Source organism: Podarcis cretensis (assembly GCF_951804945.1).
Source record: "Podarcis cretensis genome assembly, chromosome: 8".
NCBI classification, from domain to species: domain Eukaryota; kingdom Metazoa; phylum Chordata; class Lepidosauria; order Squamata; family Lacertidae; genus Podarcis; species Podarcis cretensis.
Window position 1 is genome coordinate 70862938 of NC_137177.1, and position 27738 is coordinate 70890675.

Here is a 27738-nt window from a genome sequence, read left to right on the forward strand (position 1 = left end):
AGAACAATTAAAACTAACAATTAAAAACAGTTTTCACAAGGAGAGAACAATTTCAAATCAGGTCCGGGTACAGACTAGGATAAAGGCCTTTGTTTCAAAAGGCTTGTTGAAAAGGAAGGACTTCAGCAGGCCTACAGCTGCATTTTTCTCATTCCCTATTGTAATGCATATTTATTTTCATTCACGTATGCAGCTTCAAGCACATTTTCCCTAATAGGCACATTTTGCATCCATGTTTTGTTTGGGGAACTTAATTGCAAAATTCAGAAAAGTTTGAATTTTTGAAGGGTAGTTCACTTATGCTTTGCATCTCATTTCAGAAAATATGGACTAGGAGTTAACATATAGAGTCCTTCCTCGCTGGGTCTACAAAGTATTCAGGCTGAGACTTGGTATAAAATAAAAATGCTAATGTCTATTAAAGAAAGTGCATTCTTTGTAAGACAGAGTTCTATAGCCCTAGCTAACTACCTAGTTAGAGAAACAAATCAGCCGTGCTTGCACCTTTGTTCTCAAAAGATAGATCCAAGATTACCTCTTGCCTTGAGGTCCAGAAACAGTGTGTAAGGAGGAGGAGGAAGTTGTAAACAGGATGCAACCCAAGACTTATCAGTCTAAACATCAAGGATACAGAGTTAAAGGTACAGAGATAGTCTAGGAATCTGGAGGTCTGCGACTCTATTGGTCTAAACCCCTTTCAGCAAGCTGAGTTGCACCCGAACTTCCAACAGTAAAAATCCAAATCATATTTCATTCCCATTCCCTGCATGTGGCAGATGCTTTGATGTGCTCATAGTTGCTTTCGGAATTTCTAAAACTAAAAAGCAGTCTATAAATCTTGTAAACAGCAGAATGCTATAGCCATATTTGGTTGATTAATGAAAATTCAAAACAGGGTGCGACAAACTCCCTAAGTGAAGATGGGTGGTGAGGCAATGTGACTGAAACTAAGGATATATACAGTAAACTTGGGCCCTTCCTGTATAAATCAGATAAGAATTCAGGGGTTCTCTATAAGTGGTGGCCTACACTATTGATCCGCAACAAGGACTCTTAATGTTGGGACTCCTAAGGCAACTTATTCCCAGTTCTGGATATCAATTTAAGCTGAGGCACATTGGAAACAAAACTGGACTTTATTTAATCAAACACTTAGTGAGAAATGATGCTTAATGGTTTCATTAGTAAAAGCACAATACTAATCAGTTGTAAATGCTGTCACAGGTTTAAATGAAAACTTTACTGATGAGTCTGTTCCACAAAACTATTTCTTTTGCTCTGTAGAATCTGCCTTACAATGCCAGTAAAACAACTCTAGCTATTTTCTAGGACTTTTTCCTCTACCTGATGAATTTACCAGGTTTATTGTACTAAACAAACTCCTAATCCCCTTAGCGACTTCCCTAAATTGTCAAAACCAACTTTTCCCATCCTCTCTCCCTCCTGATTTGACGTTTCCCACTGCAGCCATGATTGGTTAAGGGTCGTCAGGAGGTTGATCGAATGTTCTGTCCATCCTGTTAAGAGGTGAGAATGCACTATAATATTTTGGGGCATCCATTATCAGGACGATATAGCGATTACCATCAACTACATGATCACTGCAGATGGTGACAGCAGCCACGAAATTAAAAGACGCCTGCTTCTTGGGAGAAAAGCAATGACAAACCTAGACAGCATCTTAAAAAGCAGAGACATCACCTTGCCAACAAAGGTCCATATAGTAAAAGCTATGGTCAAACCTATCCATTCTTAAGGAGATCAGCCCTGAGTGCTCACTGGAAGGACAGATCGTGAAGCTGAGGCTCCAATACTTTGCCCACCTCATGAGAAGAGAAGACTCCCTGGAAAAGACCCTGATGTTGGGAAAGATGGAGGGCACAAGGAGAAGGGGACGACAGAGGACGAGATGGTTGGATAGTGTTCTCGAAGCTACCAGCATGAGTTTGACCAAACTGCGGGAGGCAGTGGAAGACAGAAGTGCCTGGCATGCTCTGGTCCATGGGGTCACGAAGAGTCGGACACGACTAAACGACTAAACAACAACAACAAACAGTTTCACATTGTAACTCGCATTTCCAGGCCCTTTGTCTCTGATTGTCCCTCATTTTCACAATATGGGTACCTTGCGTTTTCTGCAGCAAACACATAGCGTCAAACAAGCACACGTCCTTAAGCAGTTGTGACCATTCATCAGGGCTCCTAGATAGGTGTGCATGGATGCTCAAGGATGTACAAACACACTTCCTTGTTGAATGTATGGGAATGGCACCTCTTCATGATTGTGAAAGAAAATACAAATGCTGCTTTCAATGGAGAGAACAGAGATTGAGAGGCATAGGGACTACAATGTTCCTAAGGCCACCAAATGCATTTTCATGGCTGAGTAGCAATTGTCACCCAGGTCTCTCCGATCCTGATCCCTCACTTTTGTCACACAATGCCACATACTGTACTTCCCCCCACCCTGGAGGTTATTTAAGGGGGGGGGGACGGATGTTTTGTCCAAAGCTAAGAAACAAAAATGAAATCCATTAACATGACCTCACAGCAATAGTTAGGAACATATGGAAGCAATTTGCTAGGAAAGGCAACTCAAGAAGAGCAGGAATGAGTCCAAGAGGCACCTGATACTGCATTAATTTCCCTCGCTCCACACAAGAAAAAAGTGCAGCCATTTTTGGCCTTGGGGGCAATAAGATAAGACTAAGCAAGAAGGTATAAACAAAATTCAAAATTGGTCTGATGTCCCAGAGGGTCCTCTGATATCAGCAGCAAATGGAAAGGACTTGGTTTGAGCTGCCGTTAGTGACTGAGATACTAAAGCATCAAGGATTTAGCCCAGCCTCTCTTAGCCTTGGGTCCCCAGATGTTCTTGAACTACATATCCCATCATCCATGAGCACTGGCCAGGAATGATGGGAGTTGTAGTCCAACCACACCTGGGGACCCGAGTTTGGGAAAGAGGGTAGCCTACATCAGCCTATCATTCTGCTTTGACCATCTTCATTTGTTTGCTTGTTTCCAGGCTGCCCCAAAGGATTTTTCGGGAAGCATTGCAGGAAGAAATGCAACTGTGCCAACAGAGGGCGCTGCCACCGAATCTACGGGGCCTGCCTGTGCGACCCAGGCCTTTATGGGCGATATTGTCATTTAGGTAATCAGCTGGGCACCTTGTTCGCCTGGGGACATTGAGAGGGCTCTTGGGGTCCCCCCAATAAGTGTATTTCCCCTCCCCAAGTCCATTTACTTTTTTTTTCTTGATTCTCTCCCCCCTGCCATTCACTCCTCCTTTATGTTAGCTTGTCCAAAGTGGGCCTACGGCACAGGCTGCTCCGAAGAATGCCGGTGCACACAAGCAAACAGCCTGGAGTGCGACAAAAAGGACGGCACTTGCGTGTGCAAACCCGGCTACTCCGGTGACAGATGCCAGAAAAGTGAGTTGCTTTTGTGCAGTGGGTTTCAGGTACTCATGTTCTTGTAGGGGACACTTAGGAAGCTGCCTTCTGCAAAGTCAGAACATTGGTGCACCTAGCTCAGTGTTGTCCACACTGACCGGCAGCCGCTCTCCTGGGTTTCAGACAAGGCATCTGTCCCAGCTCAACTTGTGGAGACCATTTGCAGGCTCTACACCAATCTGCTATGACCCTTCCACTGTAGATGTTGCCGTACTACAACACCCATTATCCATGGCAGCTTAGCCAATGGTCATGGATGATGGGCATTGTAGTCCATCAACATCTAGGGGCCCAGGGATGAAGGATACTGACTGTCTATTCTGACCGGAGTTGGATCTGTATTTTTCTTTCAGTGCAGCCCCCCCTAATGATGGGCATTGTAGTCCATCCACATCTAGGGGCCCAGGGATGAAGGATACTGACTGTCTATTCTGACCGGTGTTGGATCTGTATTTTTCTTTCAGTGCAGCCCCCCTAACCTGGGGGGGGGGTCCCCCAATATTGTACTCCAGCTGCCATCAGCCACAGCCTCAACAGGATCCAAGGCTGGGGAGGACTGTTTCAGTGGGGCATCTTGTGGATTAAAACCCAGGAACCTTTTGCATGCCAAGGCTGTTGTTGTCCACCTGTCAGCTGCCCCCTCTCTCCTCCCTGTCCAGCCTTGCATTAAATGCTTGATGTTGCTATCGCCCTTCTCAGAATGTGATCCAGGCTACTACGGCGCCAGGTGCAGAAGCAAGTGCGATTGCCCCTCTGGTTCGCCCTGTGACCATGTCAGCGGAGAGTGTCAGAAGCAGTGTGCAGCGGGCTACCACGGGGAGAACTGCAGCCAGGGTAAGATCTGCTTTGGGATGTACATAGGAAGAGCCCGCTGGATCAGGCCAATGGCCCATCTCATCCAGCACCCAGTTCTCACAGCGGCCTGTGGTGGACCAGCAAGCGGGATTTGAGCATGAGAGAGCTCTCCTCTTGTGTTTCCCAGGTGCCATCGTTGCCTGTAGGCAGGCGACAGCTTTGTTGCACAGGTGGGGAACCTGAAGCCCAGATGCGGCCCTCCATAACTTTCTCATTGGCCTTTAGCACTCTCCCCAGGCCACACCCCTTCTTCTTAGGTCACACTCCTCCACAGCCCTGCCTTGAGTGTGTTTCTGCCTGGCTGGAATGTTTAATAATCATCCAATAATGCAGGGCCTGTAAGACAGAGTTGTTCCACCTGGCCTTTGGCTTGGAATCAACTTGATTTCCTCCCCCTCTTTCTTTTTTCCTTTCTCCTTCTGTGATGGAACTCCTATTTGGGGACTTCCCTGGCTTTTTTCTGGCCCATATAGGACCAGTCTGGATAGTTAGCCTTGGTGAAGACTTGACATTTTCATCCCCAAAAAAGTTTTTGATTTGATTTCCACTGAAATGAGGCTGCATTTTAATGCTTTAATGTTGTATTTTAATCTTGTTTTTTAAGTTGTATTTCAATCAATTGTTTTTGTATCTGGTGTTAGCCGCCCTGAGTCCAGTCTTGGCTGGGGAGGGCAGGGTATAAATAAAATTTATTATTATTATTATTATTATTATTATTATTATTATTAGCAGGTGGCGCTGTGGTCTAAACCACTGAGCCTCTTGGGATTGTTGATCAAAAGTTTGGCAGTTCAAATCCCCGCGACGGGGTGAGCTCCCATTGCTCTGTCCCAGCTCCTGCCAACCTAGCAGTTCAAAAGCACACCTCTGCAAGTAGATAAATAGGTACCACTGTGGCGGGAAGGTAAACGGTGTTTCCGTGTGCTCTGGTTTCCGTCACGGTGTCCTGTTGCTCCAGAAGCTGTTTTAGTCATGCTTGCCACATGACCTGGAAAACTGTCTGTGGACAAACACCGGCTCCCTCGGCCTGAAAGCGAGATGAGCGCATCAACCCCTTAGTCGCCTTTGACTGGACTTAACCATCCAGGGGTCCTTTACCTTTTACCTTTTTAAAATGTCTTTTACTTCCCTGGAGGGAGGGTAGCATGGGCTGTGTGAGTGTGCTTGGAAATCAGCCTGTTGTACATGGACAAAATTTGCATTAATTCCTCTGTCCACTAGCATGAAAAACCTCCCTACTCCTTTACTAGACTTCTTTTTCTTCAGGGTGTGTCTCTAGTTATAGACTCTGAGTGGGCTCATTTACCTTTCCAGAGTTTAAATAAAAAGAGAGCGCTGTGATTCCTGCATTTCAGGGGGTTAGACTGGTGACCCTTGGGGATCCCTTGCAACTGTACAAATCTATGATTCATCAAGCTGATTTATTTAAAGTATTTGCATTTTATGGAATAAATAAATAAATAGTGTATGTTCTTTTAATTGGGCAACATCGATATCTGAGCATTCATTTCATTTCCTTCTCCTTTTGGATCTTAGCCTATGCCTGATCAAAGGTTTGAGGGTGTGTTTTTTTGCAGAGAATATGTCTTAGTCCCCCAGGAAGAATCTCACTTTCCAGTCACAGAGAAAGCAGGAATCCTTGCTAAGATCTGTCTGGATCACAAGTGCTATGTTGCAGCAATTTGGGCTGATTGGGGTAGGGGGGTAGGCAGTGGTATATAATGATGGACCCGGGTGGCTTGAAAGCAACACAAGCACCTTGGTGGAAATTTCAGGCCCCCCAAGGAAGGAGGGACAGGAAATAACATAAATTTTTTTAATGGCAATATTGAGCTCTGGACTTCGATACAAAATCTGGAAGCTATTAAAAGGGAAGAGGAACATCTGTCACCTATTAGCTTAGAGGAAAGAATGCACAAAAGTGATGCTGTTGTTGCTTTAGATCCTTAAATCAGGGTGTGTGTGTGTGTGTGTGTGTGTGTGTGTGTGTGTCCACCAATTCCTGCCCCCAATGGACTTTTTTTGATTGTGTGCTTGCAGCTCAGGGCTTGCATCTGTGCAAGACCTGCCCCAACATAAACGAGCGCCTCGCCTTTGCACATCCACCAGGCTGCTTCTGTAGTTTAGATCATTTTATTTATTCATTGGTTATTTAAAATGTTTTGGGCTGCATCCAACCAAGGCCTACTCAAGGGGGGGTCCGCTGGATGGGATTCAGCAGAAGTTCTGTCTGCATAAACCTTTCTGCTTGCCTGACAGAACAGTGTCCACTCTCGTCTTCCTCTCCCAAGCACTGTTCTGCAGCGGATGACCCTCCAAGGCAGATTTGGAGAGAAGTCCCGTTCTGCTAGCACAACAACTTAATTGAATCTGGCCTGGTTAATTAATATCAATTAACCATTAATTGATATTAACGGGCCTAAGTTAGACTGTGATTCCTGTGTTGCCGCGTGATTGGATCTGTCTATAATTCTGTGATTAATTTCACTGGGTCTGCTCCGAGGAGGAATAGTACTGGATACAACCCAATCTATTCATTTATGCTGACATGTGCTATTTGTTTTAGGTTACTTTTTATGATTGTGACATGTGCACTATTGACATGTGTCTTAATCCAGATTTTAGTTTCCTTGGAGGCTTTTAAGCAGAGTTTAGATGGCCACTCGCAATGTATTCCTGCATTGCAGAGGGCTGGGGTCCCTTCCAGCTCAACAATTCTATGAGTCTCATAATTTTTTGCATGTTGGTGTTGAGTTTTTATTACAATAAAGTGGTAGATGAATCCAGGGTAATAAATAAACAAACTAAAGAATAGTTGCTAATAGCAGGAGCAATCAGGTCTCTCTTCGTCCAAATGCCTGAAGATGTATCTTAAATAGCCACCTAAAATTATTAAGATGTGGGCTGGGTGTGCCTCTGCAAAGAGGCAGTTCTGTGTATGAGGAGCCACCACTAAAAAGGCCCTTTTGCTGGAAGGGGGCGTTTTGCTTCTTTTTGGGGGGGCTGCCGCTGTCCTCAAACAACCACATTCGTGTTTAGTCAGATTGACCATGGTGACCCCATGTCCTTTTGCTACAGGGTGTCCACAACATAACAGGCAAATGCCACATGGTCACTCTAACTGATCGGATTAAACATTGTTGAGGACAGTGAAGGCAAAGATGAGAACTGGATGGAAAACAAATCTGGGCAGATAATCTTGGCGTCGAGAGTTTCAGAAAAAAATCCCATCCCTAGGGACATGTGCGTTCTCTTAATCACTTCATGTCCTTTGCTTTTCAGAATGCCCAGAAGGCAAGTTTGGCATGAACTGTTTACAGACCTGTTCCTGCGGTGGTTCACAGTGTAGCCGCTTCACTGGGCAGTGCCACTGTGTGGCCGGGAAGACTGGTGTGGATTGCAGCCAAGGTGAGTAAGGGAAGTCCCATGTCTCCACCTCTGAACCCTTGAACGCTCCCTGCGTCACAGGAAGGAAGAGCTAGAACTTCTCACAGCTTGAAGATGTAGGGAAACATCGTGCCCATTGATTTCACACAGTGCCCTATGGCATTTTAATTTAACTAATTCAGCTTAGTTATGGGCAGAGTAGACCCACCGAGGTTAATGCAACTGAGGTTTATGGAGCCAGCGTGGCATAATGTTTAGTGTGTCAAACTAGGACCTGGGAGAGACTAGGGCCATGAAGCTCATCTTGCCTCTCAGCCTAACCTACCTCACAAGGTTGTTGTGGGGATTAAATGAGGAGGAGGAGAACCACATATGCCGCAGCGAGCTCCTTGGAGAAAAAGGTGGGATGTAAACACAATAAAAGAATAAGTTAATCATGCCCATTAACTTTGGTGGGTCTACTCTGAGTAGGACTAAGCTGGACACAACCCTGTGGTTTCCCCCTGCCCTTGTTATGCTGTTGGGGGATGGACACATTCAGCATTATAGGTAGCATTGAGGGCAAGTCCTATTCAGAGTAGACCCATTAAAGTTAATGGGCACAATTAACTCATTCAGTCATTATGTTTGCATCCCACCTTTTCCTCCAAGGAGCTCACAAATGCCCTTGCACACCCTCACACTCACCATCACTCAACCATGTCCTTGCAACAACCACATCACTCCAGCCACTTGATTCTTCCTTCGGTGAAACCTTGACAATGTGTGATTGTGTGGCTACTTCCTCCTGCCTGCTGCTTGTTTAGGAAAGGCCACCCAAATGGCTCTGGTGTTCCCATGTGTGCCACAGGTGCTCAGGACTACCTCATGGGGAAGCCGCTGTGGGTGCAGGGGAGCCTAGCGTTGCCTAGAGGAGAACCTAGAGTCCATTGGCAATCCAGGTCTTCAACATTCATTCTCTCTCTCTCTCTCGATACAGATTGCCCTGAAGGCCACTGGGGTAGAGGCTGCCAGGAGCTCTGCCCAGAGTGCAAGAATGGTGCCCGCTGTGATCCTGCCACTGGCACTTGCTTGTGCCTTCCTGGATATACAGGCAGCCATTGTCAAGACGGTAAGCAGCTATTGTCTTTAGCGGGGTTAGAAGCAACGGCAAGGATACCTGTTCTGCATGCCAAAGGTCCCAAGGTCAATGCCTGACATCTCCAGGTAGGGCCAGGAGAGACTCTTGGCCTGGATCCCCATAGAGAAGTATAGACATAGAATCATAGAACTGCAGAGCTGGAAGGGACCCCCAAGGGTCATCCAGTCCAACCCCCTGCAATGCCATAATCTCAATTAAAACATCCATGGCAGATGGCCATCCAACCTCTGTTTAAACACCTGCAGTGAAGATAGAAGTGCGGCTCAGGACCGCAGTACCTCAAGGACTGCCTTGTCCCATATGAACTTACCCAGTCCCTGAGATCATCTTCTGAGGCCCTCCTTTGTGTGCCTCCTCCTTGAGAGGTCCGGAGGGTGGCAACATGAGACCGGGGCCTTCTCTGCAGTGGCTCCCCGTCTGTGGACTGCTCTCTCCAGGGAAGTTCACCTGGCACCTTCATTATACACCTTTAGGTGCCAAGCAAAAACATTCCTTTTTAACCAGGCCTTTGGTGGATCTTATTGACATCCAACACCCTTTTAGAATGTGGCTTGGGGGTGTTATTGGGTTATTGCTTTTGGTTTGATTTTATATGTTGTGGTCTTGTTGCGAACCGCCCTGAGACCTCCGAGTATAGGGCAGTGTATAAGTTGAATAAATAATAATAATAATAAAATAGTTGAATTTGACATGTGTGGTCAACGGAAGCAACACCCAGTGTGGATTCTTCCAAGTAAGCGCCAGTGAAATGAATGGGTGTTGTGTGAGAGCACAGTGCCAGCTTGGCTCCCTTGACTCTGCCATTCTCAATGGCACCCCCCAAATGCTTATAGGCCCTATTGCCTTTGCATTGCTCCTCCTCCTCCTCCCATCCCTGCCCAGAGGTGATTTGATGTACCGATCTGGAGCATCAGTTACCTTTGATTGTGTGTTTGTGGAAACGGTTGTATGGAGGATTTAGTAAAATGTTTTATTGCACTGCCCAACCATAATGCCTGTCCTAGAAATAATAATAATAATAATAATAATAATAATAATAATAATAATTTTTATTTGTATCCTGCCCTCCCCTGCCAAAGCTGGGCTCAGAGCGGCTAACATCATATAAATAATACAATATACATAAAAACAAGCAATCAAACTATTAAAATGCATCCTAAAATTAATTCAAATAAATTGAAATTAAGATTTGACTGGACAAATTGCAATCCTCAGAATAAAATTGAAAGCGGTTACTCGCCAGGACCAACTATTTCCACTGATATTATAAGGACCTGTGAGCAGGCTGGGAAACCTCCTTCATGCTTGTTCTTATACAAAGAGAAAATGAGTCACACTGAACCCTGACCAAAGGCCGGGCGGAACAGCTCTGTCTTGCAGGCCCTGTGGAAAGATGTCAAATCTCGCAGGACCCTGGTCTCTTATGAGAGAGTGCTCCACTAGGCTGGGGCCACGGCCGAAAAGGCCCTGGCTCTAGTCGAGAAAGAAAATGCAATCTTGTCTGTGTTAAAAAAAATAAAGGAAAGATCAAGGAATCCCAACAAATAACAATGACTGCCTGAGCTTATAGAATTTGCCAATTTGACAGCCAAAATTAAGGAATTGGGATGACAAACGGATAAGGTCTGAGCGGGAAAGCTTTGGGGAGGATTTAAAATGATGTGATACAAAAATCAATTTTCAAGTCGGGGTAACTTTATGAGCAGCGGTGAATTATAACAAAGAGGTAAAAGAAGGGGGGAATGGGTGGATAAAGTATCTGATACGTAGCAAAACAAGGTATATCTAGAATGTCTTGGAATGCTGGGTTGGGGAGTCTGTAAATACCGTGTGATGGAAAAACAGGATGTATAAATTAGACATTGGAAAATGCATTAAAAATAAATAAATCTGTGCAAATAGGCATTTGACTGTGTTTGCAATGGACTCTGGCTACAAGCAATAACTGTTTATTGGATTCCCCCCCCCCTCATTTTGTAGTATGTCCACCTGGATGGTTTGGGCAAGATTGCCAAATGCGCTGCAACTGTGGGAACGAAGGATACTGCCACCCTGAGACGGGGAGGTGTAGCTGCCTGCCCGGATGGACGGGCCACAATTGTCGAAGAGGTATAGGTCTACTCTGAGTAGGACTTAAATGCAACCCAGTGTCGAAGTCACGATGATAACGAGTCTTCCCCTTTCTCCTCTTCAGCCTGCAATGCTGGCCGCTGGGGTCCCGATTGCACCAACACTTGCAACTGCAGCAACAGTGATGGGAGCTGCAACGCTATGACGGGACAGTGTCTCTGTGAAGCCGGCTACACCGGGACCCGTTGCGATCAGAGTGAGTGCCGCCTTCTGGTGTTTTCGAGCCTCCTGCTCACTCTTTGTGCATGTGCAAAGGTATTGTTAATGTCCAGCCAGCAGAGGGATTATGTGTGAGTGTGAGAAACACACACACACACACACACACAGAGAGAGAGACCAACTGACTGGGAAGTGATTGAATCTTGTGAGGTAATTCTGGGATGAGGGCACCACAATGGAGAATGCCCAGTTTCCTGAAGAAATGTGCTGAGCTCCTGAAACCCAAGTTGGAGTTCTTGTTATTAAATATACCAAGAGAAAAGAGCACACCAAGAACTCAGGCCAATAAAGGTTTCAATAGTGGGAGTGGTCCTACTCGCAAATCAATAGTCAATAGTAACAAAAACTAATCCATTCAAAAGTATGTATTCTGACAAGAATTACAAACTCAAATAGAGATTACAAACTCAAACAGAGATTACAAACTCGAACTCATAAGGATATGTATATCCAATTATGAATCACAAACCAGTAAGTTCATGTTAGTCCATAGTCAGATTCGTCGTGAAGGTCTTAGTTTCAATCATTAAGCAGAAGTCAATTACGGATCAGAAACAGGACAGGGCCCTGTTTTGATGTATTCACCTTCATTAGCTAATTTTTAAAGGGTTGTGTAAGTCTGAAGAATTAATATAAATATATCCTGTTATTTTCTACGTTTCTCAGAGATAACAACTACGTGTGGGTAGATCAATGTGTATCTTGAGCTTTTCTGTGCTCCTTGAAACCCACCTGTATCAGAGAATCTCAGCCAGATGACTTGAACACTAGGCGGTTCTAAGTTGGATTTAAAAATCATTTATTGCCATTACTGACAATCTTTATTTCCAAATTAAATGGAAAATTCAAAATGTGAGTTTTCCCACTTATTCAAAGGAATGTTCCATTAAAAAACACAATTCTTTTCTCATTTATTTTATTTGTTTCTCAAATTTTTAGTATTGGGATGAAGTATTAATATAACCTGGAACAGTCTGTACTGGTCACAGGAAGATCACAGAGAGGGGAAGGAGAGAAATTAGGTTGTATTTCTGATTATTTTTTTAAGGCCTATAAGATAGAGACCCTGTGCTCTGTTATAGATTTGGCCAGTCTGTCCGTTTGAAGGAGTAGTAGAAAGTCTGAGAAGTTCATGCCAATTGGGGCAAAAAACTGTCAGCATCGCCCTTGAGCCAGTGCCACCAACTGGACTCATACACTTCAGCCCCCACTGGGCCAGGCGAGCTGGATAGAACTTCCAGAGACTACCTTCTGCACAGGAACAGGTCAAAGTGCTGTGGACTCACAGCTTAGAGTTGTGAGCACCGGATTCACTCCAACAAGAAGACAGTCGTCACACAGCAGAGTATAGCAGAGTATAAAAGACTCAGAGAGCAGCTCTGTAGAATATCTTCTTTTGTTCTATCTACAACTATAATACACAACTATGTACAGAGCTAAATGAGGTCTAAGCGAAAATGCTGAACTGCACTGAGTGTCTGCAGCTGCTCTTAGCAGCAACCTTATCTATACACACGATCTCTCTCTAACACTCAGTCTCTCTCTCTTTGATGTGAGGCTGGAGCGGAATAAGTAGAGAGCAGAAACCGCCCCCTCCTCTCTGGAGAATCAGCAGAGAACATCAGCAGATTCTTGGATATGGGAAGGGTGAAATCGCCTCAAAAACATGGAAGTAATAAGCAGGAGAAGAGCTGGTAGTTCTGTCATGGAAAGCAACAGGTAGTTTATAGGATGTGCACCTCCTTTAAAGGTAAAGGTAAAGGTACCCCTGCCCGTACGGGCCAGTCTTGACAGACTCTGGGGTTGTGCGCCCATCTCACTTAAGAGGCCAGGGGCCAGCGCTGTCCGGAGACACTTCCGGGTCACGTGGCCAGCGTGACATCGCTGCTCTGGCCAGAGCCAGAGCCGCACACGGAAAGCCGTTTACCTTCCCGCTGGTAAGCGGTCCCTATTTATCTACTTGCACCCGGAGGTGCTTTCGAACTGCTAGGTTGGCAGGCGCTGGGACCGAGCAGCGGGAGCGCACCCCGCCGCAGGGATTCGAACCGCCGACCTTTCGATCGGCAAGCCCTAGGCGCTGAGGCTTTAACCCACAGCGCCACCTGCGTCCCCACCTCCTTTAACTGCATCTAAAGCAGCGAACATTACCTGTCTGAAACCAGGCAGATCTGATGCTTTGAAGTAGTAAGAAGCCTGAACATTTCATGCCACATGGATGGGGAAAACACCAACATTACAGGCAGCAGAAAGACCACCTGAGTCTTCCACTGAAAGCAATATAAAACCAAAAGAAGCTGGGGAATAAGTAAAACAAATAAGCTAGTTCTGAGCACAGCTGTGAACTTTTCCCTTTTCTTGTGAGGAATCCTATTCGGAATAAGGGAATTTCCCTTAAAAAAGGGAAACACTGACAGCTATGGTTCTGAGTGAAAAGCAAAACTTTTAAGAATGAACATGACTGGAGCAGCTTGTTGTGAGGAGAGCATGGATTTCAGGCAAGGCAAGGGCTGGTTCAAGCAGGCGTTCGGACTGTGCTTGGGGAGAGCAGACCTCTGATGTTGCCTCAGCAGCTATCAAACCAAGACTGAGCCTTATATAGCAGCCGCACCCAACTAACCCCACCCTGCTGGAAGGTGCCATTTTTTAGTTAAAGGGATTCCATCAGTCTCCCTGGGACCAGTCCAATGGAGTCATCCAAGGGTAGCAGCAGTGCCGCCAGAGACTTGGCCAGTGAAAGTGGTTCTGGGGCTGGCCCTGCACGCCCTTCTGCTTTGGAGTCCTCATCTCCCAAATCAGGGGAATCAAACATCCAAGATTGTGGCCCCACCAAACTCCTTTCCCCTCTTGAACATCTGGGTGGGAGGCAGCGCTTTCCTGAAAGAAGGTGGTCCTTTTAGCAGCATCTGGTTTTACACACCAGCTCTGCATCCTCTTATAAACCCCTCTCTCTCCTTCTCCCCACCATTGTTTTTATGTGTTCTGTTTTTCCCAAGAGTGCCCTGAAGGCTGGTTTGGTCCAAGCTGCCGCCACAGGTGCCAGTGTGACAACGGGGCTGGCTGCGACCATGTCAGTGGGGCTTGCACCTGCACCCCGGGCTGGAGAGGGACCTTCTGTGAACGCCGTAAGTAACCCAAACCCAGGACTTTTGTTACTCATACTGCTACTACTAATAATATCCTCCCCGCCCCTATTCACAGAAGGACCTTTCGATCTGCTCACCTTGCTAGGCTGCCAGTCGCTCTTCAAATGAGGGCTGTGCCAATAGTTCTCCCAGAAACGTTTTCAGCAGGAAGGTATTGTCCCGGGGGGGGGGGGTGTCCATTTAAACTCCAGCTTACTCATTTCTCTGCCTCTCCATTTGCCAAACGACAGCAGACTCTTCATAATCGCCTGGTCTAGGAGGGAATACAATCACTGAAAATGTTACCTTTTTCTCTTTTCTTTTTAAAGAAAAGAACCTACCTGTTTGTTAAGCCTGGCACCAGAGGTCCTTCTCTAAATATCCTTGCCACTCAGTAGGCTTTCTTTATTACTGCTACTGTTGTTGTTGTTGTTGTTGTTTATAAGTCACCACATGACTGAGTTGCCCAGAGAGCCCTATTTTAGACATTTTCAAAAAAAGAAGAAGATTGCCCAGGATTTTAACTGCTTTTATAACAACAACAACAATAATTTATTTATACCCCGCCCATCTGGCTGGGTTTCCCCAGCCACTCTGGGCGGCTTCCAGCAGAACACTAAAATACAATAACCTATTAAACATTAAAAGCTTCCCTAAACAGGGCTAAGGGATGCGGGTGGCACTGTGGGTTAAACCACTGAGCCTGGGACTTGCCGCTCAGAAGGTTGGCGGTTTGAATCCCCGTGACGGGGTGAGCTCCTGTTGTTCAGTCCCTGCTCCTGCCAACCTAGCAGTTCAAAAGCATGTCAAAGTGCAAGTAGATAAATAGGTACCACTCCAGCGAGAAGGTAAACGGCATTTCCGTGTGCTGCTCTGTTTCACCAGAGGCGGCTTAGTCATGCTGGCCACATGACCCAGAAGCTGTACGCCGGCTCCCTCGGCTAGTAAAGCAAGATGAGCGCCTCAACCCCAGAGTCAGCCACAACTGGACCTAATGGTCAGGGGTCCCTTTACCTTTAAACAGGGCTGCCTTCAGATGTCTTCTAAAAGTTTGGTAGTTATTTTTCTCTTTGACATCTGGTGGGAGGGCGTTCCACAGGGCGGGTGCCACTACCAAGAAGGCCCTCTTTCTGGTTCCCTGTAACTTGGCTTCTCGTAGTGAGGGAACCGCCAGAAGGCCCTCAGCGCTGGACCTCAGTGTCCGGGCAGAATGATGGAGGTGGAAACACTCCTTCAGGTATACTGGACCAAGGCCGTTTAGGGCTTTTTTGTATCAATAGCTGCTTTTGTCTCTAAGCTTTTTCATCTGTTTTATATTTGTTTTATGGTTCTCTTTTGTAGGCTGTCTTGAAAATCTAGATTAAGTGAATTTAAAAAGAAAGAAAAAGAAAGGTCGCTTTGCTCTATCACCATCTCATACGAATTGGTGCCAAGACTTATCATGTGGGTTTTTCTTTCCCCAGCTTGCCCTGATGGCTTTTATGGGACGGAGTGTCACAAGGCCTGCCGGTGCCTGAACGGAGCCCACTGTGATCACGTGACCGGACGCTGCACCTGCCCCGCTGGCTGGATCGGTCCCACCTGCAATCAAAGTAGGTGCCCTGTGCTGGGTGCCAGCCTCTCAGCCTCCCCAGCTGGCCGTGGACATGCGTGAAAGTGGCGGCCCTCATTGTCTGTTTCCCTTCCGCTACAGCTTGCCAGGCTCACCGCTATGGGGAGAACTGCAGCCAGGAATGCAGCTGCTCCAATGGGGCCACCTGTGACCACATGAGCGGCCAGTGCCTCTGCGCACCTGGATGGATGGGAGAGACCTGCCAGCAAGGTATTGCTCGCTAATAATAAGTAAGGAGCCTTTCTATAGCTACTAGCCATGATAGCTGTGTTCGGCTTCCTCTGTTGGAGGCAGTGTTCTCGAATCACAAGTCAGGTGAGTGCTGCTGTCCTCTGGTTTCTGGTTGGCTGTAGAGCTTGAATTCCCCTTTCCTTTCCTTTTCTGCTCTTGTTAGCATGCAGGAAGTTTTTCTCTATTTCACTTCTCTCCTGCTAGTGGGTTGCTTCTAAGCAATGACCAGCAAAAATTCCATCTGTGGTGGAGATTTAGGGAGCACACACACACAAGCGCATAGACACATTCCTAAACTACCTAACGAAGACCTCCCAGTTTAGGAATTCTTGGCACTACAGTTTGTAACAAAGTAGACTGGGAATGTGTGTGTGAGAGAGAGATCCTGAAGTTTACAGAAGATAAGGGGGGAGTTCAAACTATAAGTATTGATCCAAGAAAAGGAAAGGCACTTTTGGAAAGATTAAACCCAACTGAAGTATTTTGTGACATTAGCATCCCTTGCAGACCATTTTGGCTGTGAGTCCTGGAAAGAAGACCTGCTCCATGCCTTGCAGGCCTTTTTTCCACCTGGTCTGGGAGGGTGGGCCCCGGACTGACTCCAGCTACAAAAGCTGAGGCTGCTGAACGGAGACTCTTCAGCTGGGCTGTTATCTGAAGGGTTTTGTTGTGTGTGTCTGTGTGTTACTGTTGCTTTTTTTTTGTATCATTATTTTTAGACCTTGTCAATGCATAAACAGTTTGGTTGTGTTTTTCGAAATGTAGTTAAATAACACGTTTGTTATGCTGTAGTTATGTATTGCTTTCATGTTGCAAGCCGCTTAGAGCAAGGTCTGAACTGTGGAAAATATAATTCTGTATGTGCTGGGGTGAAGAGGCAGGACCTGAAAATGTTGTGGGCGTTTCCCTCCTCGCAATCCATGAGGGAAAGAGACCTGCTGTGTTCACAGAAAAACGTTATTCGCACCTCTCCCCTGTTCAGAATGAAAGGGTGAGTGGCTGTGCGGGTCCAATCCAGGCAACCAATGAAACGCGTCCATGCTTAAGGGGATGTGTTCAATGATGGAGAGACCGAACGAGAGCAAGCAGGAACTGAGCATGGAGAGCAAGCAGCTTCTTTTGCGTTGCAGATTTCCGAAGGGGCCTTTACCTTTTGTGGGCTTCGTAGGAGCTACTGGTGTGCGAATTAGTTTCCTATGGGCGCCAAGCCTGTGGCTTAAACAATTGAGATTCTGAGTCCCTTTTTGTTCCCACTGGAAATTTATTTCAGCTGCGTTCTGATCTGGTTGCTGTTCCCTTTTTTCCTCCCCTGCCCTCAGTGTGTCCCGATGGCTCCTTTGGAGCAAGCTGCCAGCAGCAGTGTCTTTGTCAAAATGGCGGGACATGTGATCCAGTCACTGGGAGCTGCGTGTGTCCCAAAGGCTGGACAGGACTGGCCTGCGAACAGGGTAATCTGTTTCTTTTTTGCAATAATAATAATAATAATTTTTTCTCTCATTATTCATAAATACAGTCATACCTTTGAAGGCGAACGGACTCAGTTCCGGAAGTCCATTTGACTTCCAAAACATCCAGAAACCAAAGCACGGCTTCTGATTGGCTGTAGGAAGCTCCTGCAGCCAATGGGAAGCTGCGGAAGCCCCGTCGGATGTTTGGCTTCCAAAAATAGTTTGCAAACCGGAACAGTCACTTCTGGGTTTGCGGTGCTTGGGAGCCAAAATGTTTGAGAACCAAGCTGTTCAAAAACCAAGGTACGACTGTAAATAACAAAACTGCTTAAAACAATTATACGTAAAACCACACAATAAAAAAGCACTGTGGGAATGCTTACTATGTTGCTTAGATATGAGGAATGTGTTAAAATGTTAAAAGTAATAAAATAAAGGAGCAGGAATGGAATGTTGTGGCTGAAGGGGATTTCTTATTTACCAGTCGGACTTTTTCATACATAAAATAGCAGGAGGGATAAGTTGCATTTGTGGAATATTGCTATATAACCAATGATTTTTTTTTGTGGGCTGGCAAAGCGAAGAGTAACCCTGCTTGACGTTTTGGGAATATGTTGTAGTTGAATAAAATTCTATGCGGAGATTGAAATATGTACAGCCAAGGGGAAATGAAGAAGTGATAAAGTGATAAAACGCTAAAATATTTCAAGTATTGAAACAGAATTATGAAATGTATGTTGCACTGGGTAAGGGAGGGAAGAAAAACATAATGGAAGTGGGGTGGGAAGTCAACTTTTAGATTTGTATTAAATGATAATTAATTTGATGTAAAAAAAATTTTGAAAAGCGATACAAATCAATGGGCCAAAAAAGTAATAAAATAAAAATAGAATAAGTTAAAAACTTATCAGAGGAGCAGCTCAAAGGAGCTGTTCACCGGCCATCCTCTTGCTCCTCCAATATGAAGAGGTTAAAATTGGAACCAGCCTGAAGGAAAAAGAAAAATAACAATTGGGCATCTATAATTTGAAACAGAAGGTGCCTTCTGAACTTTTGCTGGCAGAGTAAGCCACAATGCCTTGCTCATGATACTATAGGCTCAGTTTCTTCTTGCTGTTGTCAAACGAGCCTCCCAAATTTGAGGAACGCTCCTTTTTTATTATTGTTTGGAAATCCAACTATCGATCTGGTTGGCTAGACATTTTCAATCAATATATCCCCTCCACAGACACCTCTGGGATGATGATGGGATTAAAACCTCCTGTTCTTCTTCAATAAGAGAGAAAAAGGGAGACCAGATCGTGTGAAAGATACCTTTGTTGGAAATGGCCTTGATTAGTTGTCGATGGTCTGTGCAATGCTCCAGAATCAGCCTTTCTCAACCTTGGGTCCCCAGATGTTTTTGGCCTAAACTTCCATCATCCCTGACCACTGGTCCTGTGAGCTAGAGATCATGTAGGCCAAAAACATCTGAGGACCCAAGGTTGAGAAAGGCTGCTCCAGATCTTATTAACCCAAGCCTCTATTGGTATATATGGGACGCAGGTGGCGATGTGGGTTAAAGCCTCAGCGCCTAGGACTTGCCGATCGAAAGGTCGGCGGTTCGAATCCCTGCGGCGGGGTGCGCTCCCGCTGCTCAGTCCCAGCGCCTGCCAACCTAGCAGTTCGAAAGCACCTCCGGGTGCAAGTAGATAAATAGGGACCGCTTACCAGCGGGAAGTTAAACGGCGTTTCCGTGTGCGGCTCTGGATCTGGCTCTGGCTCTGGCCAGAGCAGCGATGTCACGCTGGCCACGTGACCCGGAAGTGTCTCCGGACAGCGCTGGCCCCTGGCCTTTTAAGTGAGATGGGCGCACAACCCCAGAGTCTGTCAAGACTGGCCTGTACGGGCAGGGGTACCTTTACCTTTACCTTTACTATTGGTATATAACAGGTTTCCTTCCCTTGTTGGGCAAAGTCTAGCTGCTGTGAACAGGAAGGAAATTAATTCTTTAGATTCTTTAAGGGTAGAGTTTAGGGAAAAGCTCCTGAAGTAGATCCCGGCGATTGGGATAAGGTAAAGGTAAAGGGACCCCTGACCATTGGGTCCAGTCGTGGCCAACTCTGGGGTTGCGGCGCTCATCTCGCTTTATTGGCCAAGGGAGCTTCCGGGTCATGTGGCCAGCATGACTAAGCCGCTTCTGGCGAACCAGAGCAGCGCATGGAAACACTATTTACCTTCCCGCCGTAGCGGTACCTATTTATCTACTTGCACTTTGACGTGCTTTCGAACTGCTAGGTTGGCAGGAGCAGGGACCGAGCAACGAGAGCTCACCCCGTCTCAGGGATTTGAACTGCCAACCTTCTGATCGGCAAGTCCTAGGCTTTGTGGTTTAACCCATAGCGCCACCTGTGTCCCTTGGGGTGGGGATTTGAACCGCCAACCTTCTGATCGGCATGTCCTAGGCTCTGTGGTTTAACCCACAGCGCCACCTGTGTCCCTTGGGGCGGGGATTTGAACCGCCAACCTTCTGATCGGCATGTCCTAGGCTCTGTGGTTTAACCTACAGCGCCACCTGTGTCCCTTGGGGATAAGATACCCTGGACCTAAGTTGTTCAGAGCTTTGCAGATTAACGCAAGAACCTTGAATCTGGCTTGGTAGTAGATGGGCAGCCAGAACAGATGCTTTAATGATGGTGCCACCTGTCATTAGCCACACACACACACCCCATAACCTGACGCTCCCATCTGCGGAACTCTCTGGTGCAATAATTTAAGCTGGGGATGGGGAACCTTTTCAAGCATGGTGGCTGCATTCCCTCATGGGGTGGATTTATGGGTAAACAGAATCAGAAGCAATGTGATGCAAACTCTTCAGCCATCCCTAGTCCCACCAGAGAATGTAGCTACAGTAAGCCTCCTTGCATGTAGAAAATAGATCTCCAAGGGAGGTTGAGCTACATAACCTTGATCTGCTACTTTTCTACTGACATGGATATTTATCATGTGTTTTGCATTGGAGGGGGGAGGCATTCAGCTCACGTTCCCACCCTGCACACCTGCGTTTTGACGGGTAGTCTGTGGAAGGCTCATCTGAAAAGGTCTCTTTCCCTTAGAGTGCACCCAAGGTAAATATGGGGTCAATTGCCAGGAGAGCTGCGATTGCCTGAACGAGGGCTTGTGTGACCGGCAGGCTGGGCGCTGCCTTTGCCGCAGCGGCTGGACAGGAGAGAAGTGCCAAAGCCGTAAGTAGAATATTTTGTGGGGGTTTTTCCTATTAAAACTTATGAACAACCTTATAATAGGCATCTCCTTCATGAGGCATGGTGCAAAGTAATGACACAACAATCCTAACAATATGTAGGAAACCAAGTTTAAAATCCACATTGCACCCTCTGAAACGAGCAGTAAACCAACCTTCGATAAATACCTGTATTTTCCGCTCTATAAGACGCACCAGACCATAAGACACACCTAGTTTTGGGAGGAGGAAAACAAGAAAAAAAAATATTCTGAATCTCAGAAGCCAGAAGAAAAAGAGGGATCGCTGCACAGCGATCCCTCTTGCTATTCTGGCTTCTGGGATAGCTGTGCAGCCTGCATTCACTCCATAAGATGCACACACATTTCCCCTTACTTTTTAGGAGGGAAAAAGTGAGTCTTATAGAGCAAAAAATACGGTAAGTGGACTGAAACAACACTTTTATTTATTTGAGGCCTTTTAACATCATTTGATTATTGCTATTCATTAATTTAGCCTCTGCAGAATGATGGCAAAATAACTTTTTTTTTTAAAAAAAACCGGGGCATAGTGTGCCATGGTGGATATACCAATTAAATTGTTTCATGGAATTGCAGAACACGTGAGGGTCATTTAGCCCAACCCAAGCACAGCTGAAGAATCCATGACAGATAGCCATCCAATCTCTGCTTAACAACCTCCAAGGAAGTAGAGGCCACCATCTTCTGAGGGAGCCCATTCCACTATTGAACAGCTCTTAGCATCGGAAAGTTCTACCTAATGTTTGCTTGGAATCTTGTTTCTTCTAATTTGAATCGGTTGGTTCAGGTCCTCCCGATACTGGAGCAGCAGCAGAAAACAAGCTGTCCTATCCTCTCTGTCTCTTCTCCTGGCTAAATGAAACATCTCCCTCTTCCGTTCCTCACAAGGCTTGGTTCTCAGACCTTGTGTCGTTCTGCTTGCCCTCCTCTGCCCACATTCATGCATACAGGGCTGCCTCCATAACTATTTTCAGCGAAGTGGTTTAACAGCAAATAAGCAATTTTAAAAGCAGGTATAAAACAATTCGTGACAGCAGTCACGAAATTAAAAGACTCCTGCTTCTTGGGAGAAAAGCAATGACAAACCTAGACAGCATCTTAAAAAGCAGACATCACCTTGCTGACAAAGGTCTGTATAGTTAAAGCTATGGTTTTCCCAGTAGTGATGTATGGAAGTGAGAGCTGGACCATAAAGAAGGCTGATCGCCAAAGAATTGATGCTTTTGAATTATGGTGCTGGAGGAGACTCTTGAGAGTCCCGTGGACTGCAAGAAGACCAAACCTATCCATTCTGAAGGAAATCAGCCCTGAGTGCTCACTGGAAGGACAGATCCTGAAGCTGAGGCTCCAATACTTTGGCCACCTCATGAGAAGAGAAGACTCCCTGGAAAAGACCCTGAAGTTGAGAAAGATTGAGGGCACAAGGAGAAGGGGACGACAGAGGACAAGATGATTAGACTGTTCTCGAAGCTACCAGCATGAGTTTGACTAAACTGCGGGAGGCAGTGGAAGACAGGTGTGCCTGGCATGCTCTGGTCCATGGGGTCACAAAGAGTCGGACATGACTAAATGACTAAATAACAATAACAACATAAAACAATTTACTACACTGATCAAAACAAGCAAATTTCAAATGTAGACTGTGATTTATTTATTTTTAGAAAAATATCCATGTAAAATGCTTGAAAGGCTTTTTCTGAACCAAGCCTGGAGTTCCTCTTCACATCCATTTGGAATTTCCCGGTGCAAATTGCAACTGGCATTGCCCGAATCTGGTTTCAATTACGCACCCGCCTCCCCCGGCCGCCGTGAAAGCAACTGGGAATGAGGCTGTGGAAGGTGCCATTCCAAACGGCCGGTTCGGCGCCGTTCCCTAGCTGGCCTACCTTGCATTTTACCCTTTCTGTGTTTGCCTTGGACCGTGGCCATTTTCGCCTTCTGTCTGAGGCGAGAGCCAGCTCAGGAGGTTTGAGTGGAGTTGGCGTGCCCTCGGGGCAACCTCACGTGTGTTGTAAGGCGAGCCGCCCGCCTCGGGTTACCGGCTGCCCTGCTCGGGAACTGGCAAGCACCAGGAGCACAGCCAAGCTCCTGAGCCAGTGCCCCAGTGTTGATTTTGCTGCGTTTCAGTTCCGTGATGGAGGCGTTAGGACGGCTTCCAAGCCGCTCTGTGCCCAGGGCAAGGAAACTGTCCTTTCGCCTGGCAAATGTTTGCTGCTTGAAATGGTGAATACCAGAATCTATTTTGATTACCTCATCACCTCCGTCCACTTGTCTTCCAGTCTTCCTTTCGTTCATATAATTTCCAAATCATGACACCAAGGGGTGGGGTAATTCAGGTCTGAGGTCCAACTGTGGCCCTCTGGATCTCTCTGCCTGGCCCTTGAGACTCTCCCTAGGCCACATTCCTCACTGGCCCAGCTTTGCATGTTCTCTGAGTGTTTCTGCCTGGCTGGAATGGGTCCTTGAACTCTTATACAGTGGTACCTCGGGTTAAGTACTTAATTCGTTCCGGAGGTCCGTTCTTAACCTGAAACTGTTCTTAACCTGAAGCACCACTTTAGCTAATGGGGCCTCCCGCTGCCACCGTGTGATTTCTGTTCTCATCCTGAAGCAAAGTTCTTAACCTGAGGTACTATTTCTGGGTTAGTGGAGTCTGTAACCTGAAGCATATGTAACCCGAGGTCACACTGTAATGCCTCTTTGCTTGTCTGGATGGGGAGAAAGAGATGGGGCTGTCTGTGATTGTGTGTAGAAACCTGCTTGCTTTACAAAAGTAAAATTTACATCCGTTGCTCCGCCCACTTTTGCCATTGGTCCCACCCATGGCTGGCATGTGGTCCCTCATAGGTTGCCCAGAAAGGAACATGGCCTATGGGCTGAAATAACAACAACAACAACAACAACAACAACAACAACAACAACAACAACAACAACAACAATTTATTTATACCCCGCCCATCTGGTTGGGCTTCCCCAGCCACTCTGGGCAGCTTCCAACAAAATATTAAAATACAGTAATCAATGCATCAAACATTAAAAGCTTTCCTAAACAGGGCTGCCTTCAGATGTCTTCTGAAAGTCTGGTAGTTGTTGAAAAAAGGTTTTGCCAACCCTCTGTTATGGGCCCATCATTCAGTTCAATTTGTCATTTGTTCCAGGGGGAGGGGGGACATGCTTCCTTTTGGGAGCTCAAGCAGGAAAGGGAGTTATAAAATCTTAGAATTGTTGAGTTGGAAGGGACCCCAAGGGCCATCTAGTTCAACCTGCTGAACTGGAGACTATCACTTACTTATGGCCAGCAAGCCCATGTGGCTGACATGAGATACTTCTCTTTCCCCCATTTGGGAGCTTTGGAGCAGAATGTTCTCCGCAAAAGAATTTTGCTGGGAATCTTGGCAACCAGAGGGGGGGGGGGGGCGCTGACTTGGGCAGAAAGTGAAGAAGCTGCAGAAATCGGAAATCAAAACACTCCCCCACCTTCTTATCCGGGTGTGAAAAGCTCTCCCCAAACAGTGCCAAATAAGATTGGAAGTGTTATTTCTGGCTTGAGCCAGCAGCGCTCAGATGCCAGGACAATCTCACCATGATCCAGAGTATTTAGCAAGAACGGCTCCAGTAGTTGGAATTTGCTGTTTTATCTGTCATCAGAAGTTTAATGCAGAACTTTAAAGAAGAGGGTTCTTTTTAAATCACACACACACATAAACACAGCTCTTGAGGGGCACAGGCAGGGAGAAATTGGAAACTGAATTTTGAAGTTAGGAGTTGCACAAACACAGCAGCTGCTGCCATGACAAAAAGTTGCAGCGTAGCAAGTGTGGCTCCTGTTTCGGCTTCCTTGCCAGCCAACGTTGCTCTTCAAGGATGCTGTAAGTCAGGGGTAGCCAAAGTGGTGCCCTACGAATAGTGTTGGCCAGTGGCTCCTACCAGCCTCAACCAGCATGCCCAATGGTCAAGGAAGATGGAAGTGGGAGTCTAGCAGCATCTGGAGCTCGCCACACTGGCTACCCCTATTGTGAGAGATGGGAACCTGTAGCTCTCCCTTCACCTTGGACCATTGACTATGCTGGCTGGGGCTGATGGTAGTTGAGCATCCAATGTCTGGAGCGCCCCGGGTTCCCGCTCCTGATCTGACCTGTAAAGCCACATTGTGGTATGCACCCAGTCAGTACCTAAGTTTGAGAAGCTGATAACTTTTGGAACGGCTCTGATAAGCATTCATTCTCTGTCAATCACACCTGTGGACTCATCCGCTGCATTTCATACTTGCCAGATTCCATCTTGGCTCTGCCCTTCACCCTTGGAGTCCCTTCAAAACGCTACAATTCTATAATTCTATGTTACGAATTTGGCGTGGAGGGATGCTTTAACAGCTTCTTGAAAGTGGGGGGCTGATTGCTGTGTCCGGTTAACCTGAGTCTGTTTGTTTTGATCAGATTCTAGATCAGAATGCATTCATGAATGAAGCACCACAGCCGTTTCTTCTCTTTTTCAGCTTGCCCCGAGGGCACCTATGGGGAACAGTGCAAGCAGCGGTGCGACTGCGAGCATAGGGTCTCCTGCCACCACATTACAGGGGCCTGCGATTGCCCACCAGGGTGGAGAGGACATCACTGTGATAAAGGTGAGGGAGCTGCCAGCTATTCTGGTGGCAAGGTAGGCGAGCCCGTATGCAGGCGGCCGAGCAGGTAAACGAGGAGATTGTGCTCCGTTGCTGCCTGGTGAGTGACCATTTGCTCAAACTTGAGAGATGGGCTGGAGTCAGTGATTTTATAGGGCCAGCCGGAACTCTCGTTTTCCCTTGTATCTGCAGCCCTTCACTGCCCCCACTGGCTGGAGGTTGTATTGCAGGGTAGGTGCAATAATACCTCCACCCTGTGGGGGCGCTGGTGTGCTGCAGAGAGTAGTAGAAGAAGAGTTTGGATTTGATATCCCGCTTTATCACTACCCTAAGGAGTCTCAAAGCGGCTAACAATCTCCTTTCCCTTCCTCCCCCACAACAAACACTCTGTGAGGTGAGTGGGGCTGAGAGACTTCAAAGAAGTGTGACTAGCCCAAGGTCACCCAGCAGCTGCATGTGGAGGAGCAGGGAAGCAAATCTGGTTCACCAGATTATGAGTCCACTGCTCTTAACCACTACACCACGCTGGCTCTCTAGTAGGCTACTCCACAAGAGTAGGCTAGTGGATGCCTCCTTTGGCAAACTGCTCTGGCGGCACAGTGCATAAGGCCTCTTGAGCCCCTGTAGTGGCAAGGAACCTCCAGCCCACAGACCTAATGCGGCCCTCCAGCCCTCCCCTTCTGGCCTACGATGCTGTTTGGGGCCAAGCCACTCCTGATTGCCTGACATCATATAGGACATTAAGTTTTGGGGCAAATGAGAATGTGGCTGGGCTAAAAGGGGGGAGGGCTTGCAGGCACCACTGATGGCCAGCACCTACAACAATCCTGCACATAATCTCAGCCACAGCATTTTGCAACCTCTAGCATCCAGCACTGTGCCTGCATGGGTTCAATTTCAAGCCATGCACCTGATAATCAGGAATTGACACATGGCTGTCCCCTCTGTTTCCCCACTTACCTGCCATCAATCTACTCCCCGTTTCTTCCTCCTTCCAGTACAACTGACTAACCTGCTGCTATGGTATTTCTGAATCCTGGTTAGGATGCGAGGATTGAATGGCACCATCATAAAATGTTACATTGGGGGAATAATATGTGGGAGAACCTCCAAGTTTAAGAGGGTATGGGCTTTCCATGGAAAGACGTTGGCTTGCTAACATCTTTTCATTTAGGAGACCACCCAGTTGGGAAAACAAGCATGTTCTGGAAAACAAACTGATTCCACAGAAAACTGAAGCCCTTTCCCCCCAGAGGCTCCAACAATAACCCCTCTCTCTCAACCCTCTGCTGCTCTGCTCAGTTTCCTTCCTGGATGGTATGAAAAAGGCTGGCTCAGTTTCCACCACCCCTGGCATGGAGCCTACTGCTTTGGGTCCCACCAGCTGCTGGGAACCACAAATGGGGAGAGCAGCTGTTGCACTCAAGGCCTTGCTTGGGGGCTTCCCGCAGGGGGGCGTCTGGTTGGCCACACGTGAGGGAAGGATACCAGACTAGATGGGCCTGTGGCTTGATCTGGCAGCCTGGCGCTTCTCCTGCTTCTGTGGAATACTAGGCGATGGCCACCAACTTTGATGGCTTTAAAAGAAGGCTGGAGAAGTTCGTGGAGCTGCTAGCCACAATGGCTCTGGCTCCACCGTCACTGCCATGCTTCCGAACACCAGTTGCTGGCGTCACAAGTAGAGAGGCTGCTGTTGCTCTCAGGTCCTGCTTTTGAGCTTCCCAGAGGCATCTTGGTTGGCCGCTCTGAGAACAAGGTGCTGGTCCAGAGAGGTCTTCGTCTAATCCAGCCACTGGACTGTTATAGTTTTATTCTTTGTATTCTCTTTGGAGGGTTACATGATTTCAGGGAGGGAGAGGCTATCCATGGCTGCTTGGCACGATGACGGTGTCCTGTTGCCATTGTTCATTGGAGGTGGTATAGCTCTGGGTACCACAAAGGAGGAGAGTTGCTGTTGCCCACAGGTCCAGCTTTCCCATAGTGAGCATCTGGTTGGCCACTGTAAGAACTGGACGCGATGGGCCCTTTGTCCTGATCCGACAGGGCTTTGTCTTAACGCTCTTATCTGTCCCCATCACAGCCTGCCTGCCTGGGTCATTTGGGAAAGACTGTGCTGCCAGCTGTGACTGCCCTCCAGGAACGCCTTGCAACCACATCACGGGCGAGTGCAGCTGCCCCCCAGGAGTTACGGGCCATGGATGCGAGCAATGTATGTTCCCCAAGTTCCCCAGTGGGGCTTGCAGCTTGGGCCAG

The 27738-nt window shown here is 47.0% G+C and overlaps 1 protein-coding gene across 5 annotated transcripts in view; it reads left to right on the forward strand.

Moving 5' to 3' along the window:
* Positions 1-27738, forward strand: part of MEGF6 (multiple EGF like domains 6) — a 206840-nt gene that overhangs the window by 161944 nt on the left and 17158 nt on the right. For all 5 annotated transcript variants that reach the window (XM_079986726.1, XM_079986725.1, XM_079986728.1 and 2 more), the window contains 14 exons: positions 3029-3157; positions 3303-3437; positions 4158-4292; positions 7596-7721; positions 8680-8811; positions 10822-10950; positions 11036-11167; positions 14184-14312; positions 15776-15904; positions 16006-16134; positions 17475-17603; positions 20699-20827; positions 25360-25488; positions 27566-27694. In XM_079986726.1, the coding sequence (XP_079842852.1) occupies positions 3029-3157; positions 3303-3437; positions 4158-4292; positions 7596-7721; positions 8680-8811; positions 10822-10950; positions 11036-11167; positions 14184-14312; positions 15776-15904; positions 16006-16134; positions 17475-17603; positions 20699-20827; positions 25360-25488; positions 27566-27694 (1821 nt within the window). The remainder of the gene's footprint in view (positions 1-3028; positions 3158-3302; positions 3438-4157; positions 4293-7595; positions 7722-8679; positions 8812-10821; positions 10951-11035; positions 11168-14183; positions 14313-15775; positions 15905-16005; positions 16135-17474; positions 17604-20698; positions 20828-25359; positions 25489-27565; positions 27695-27738) is intronic.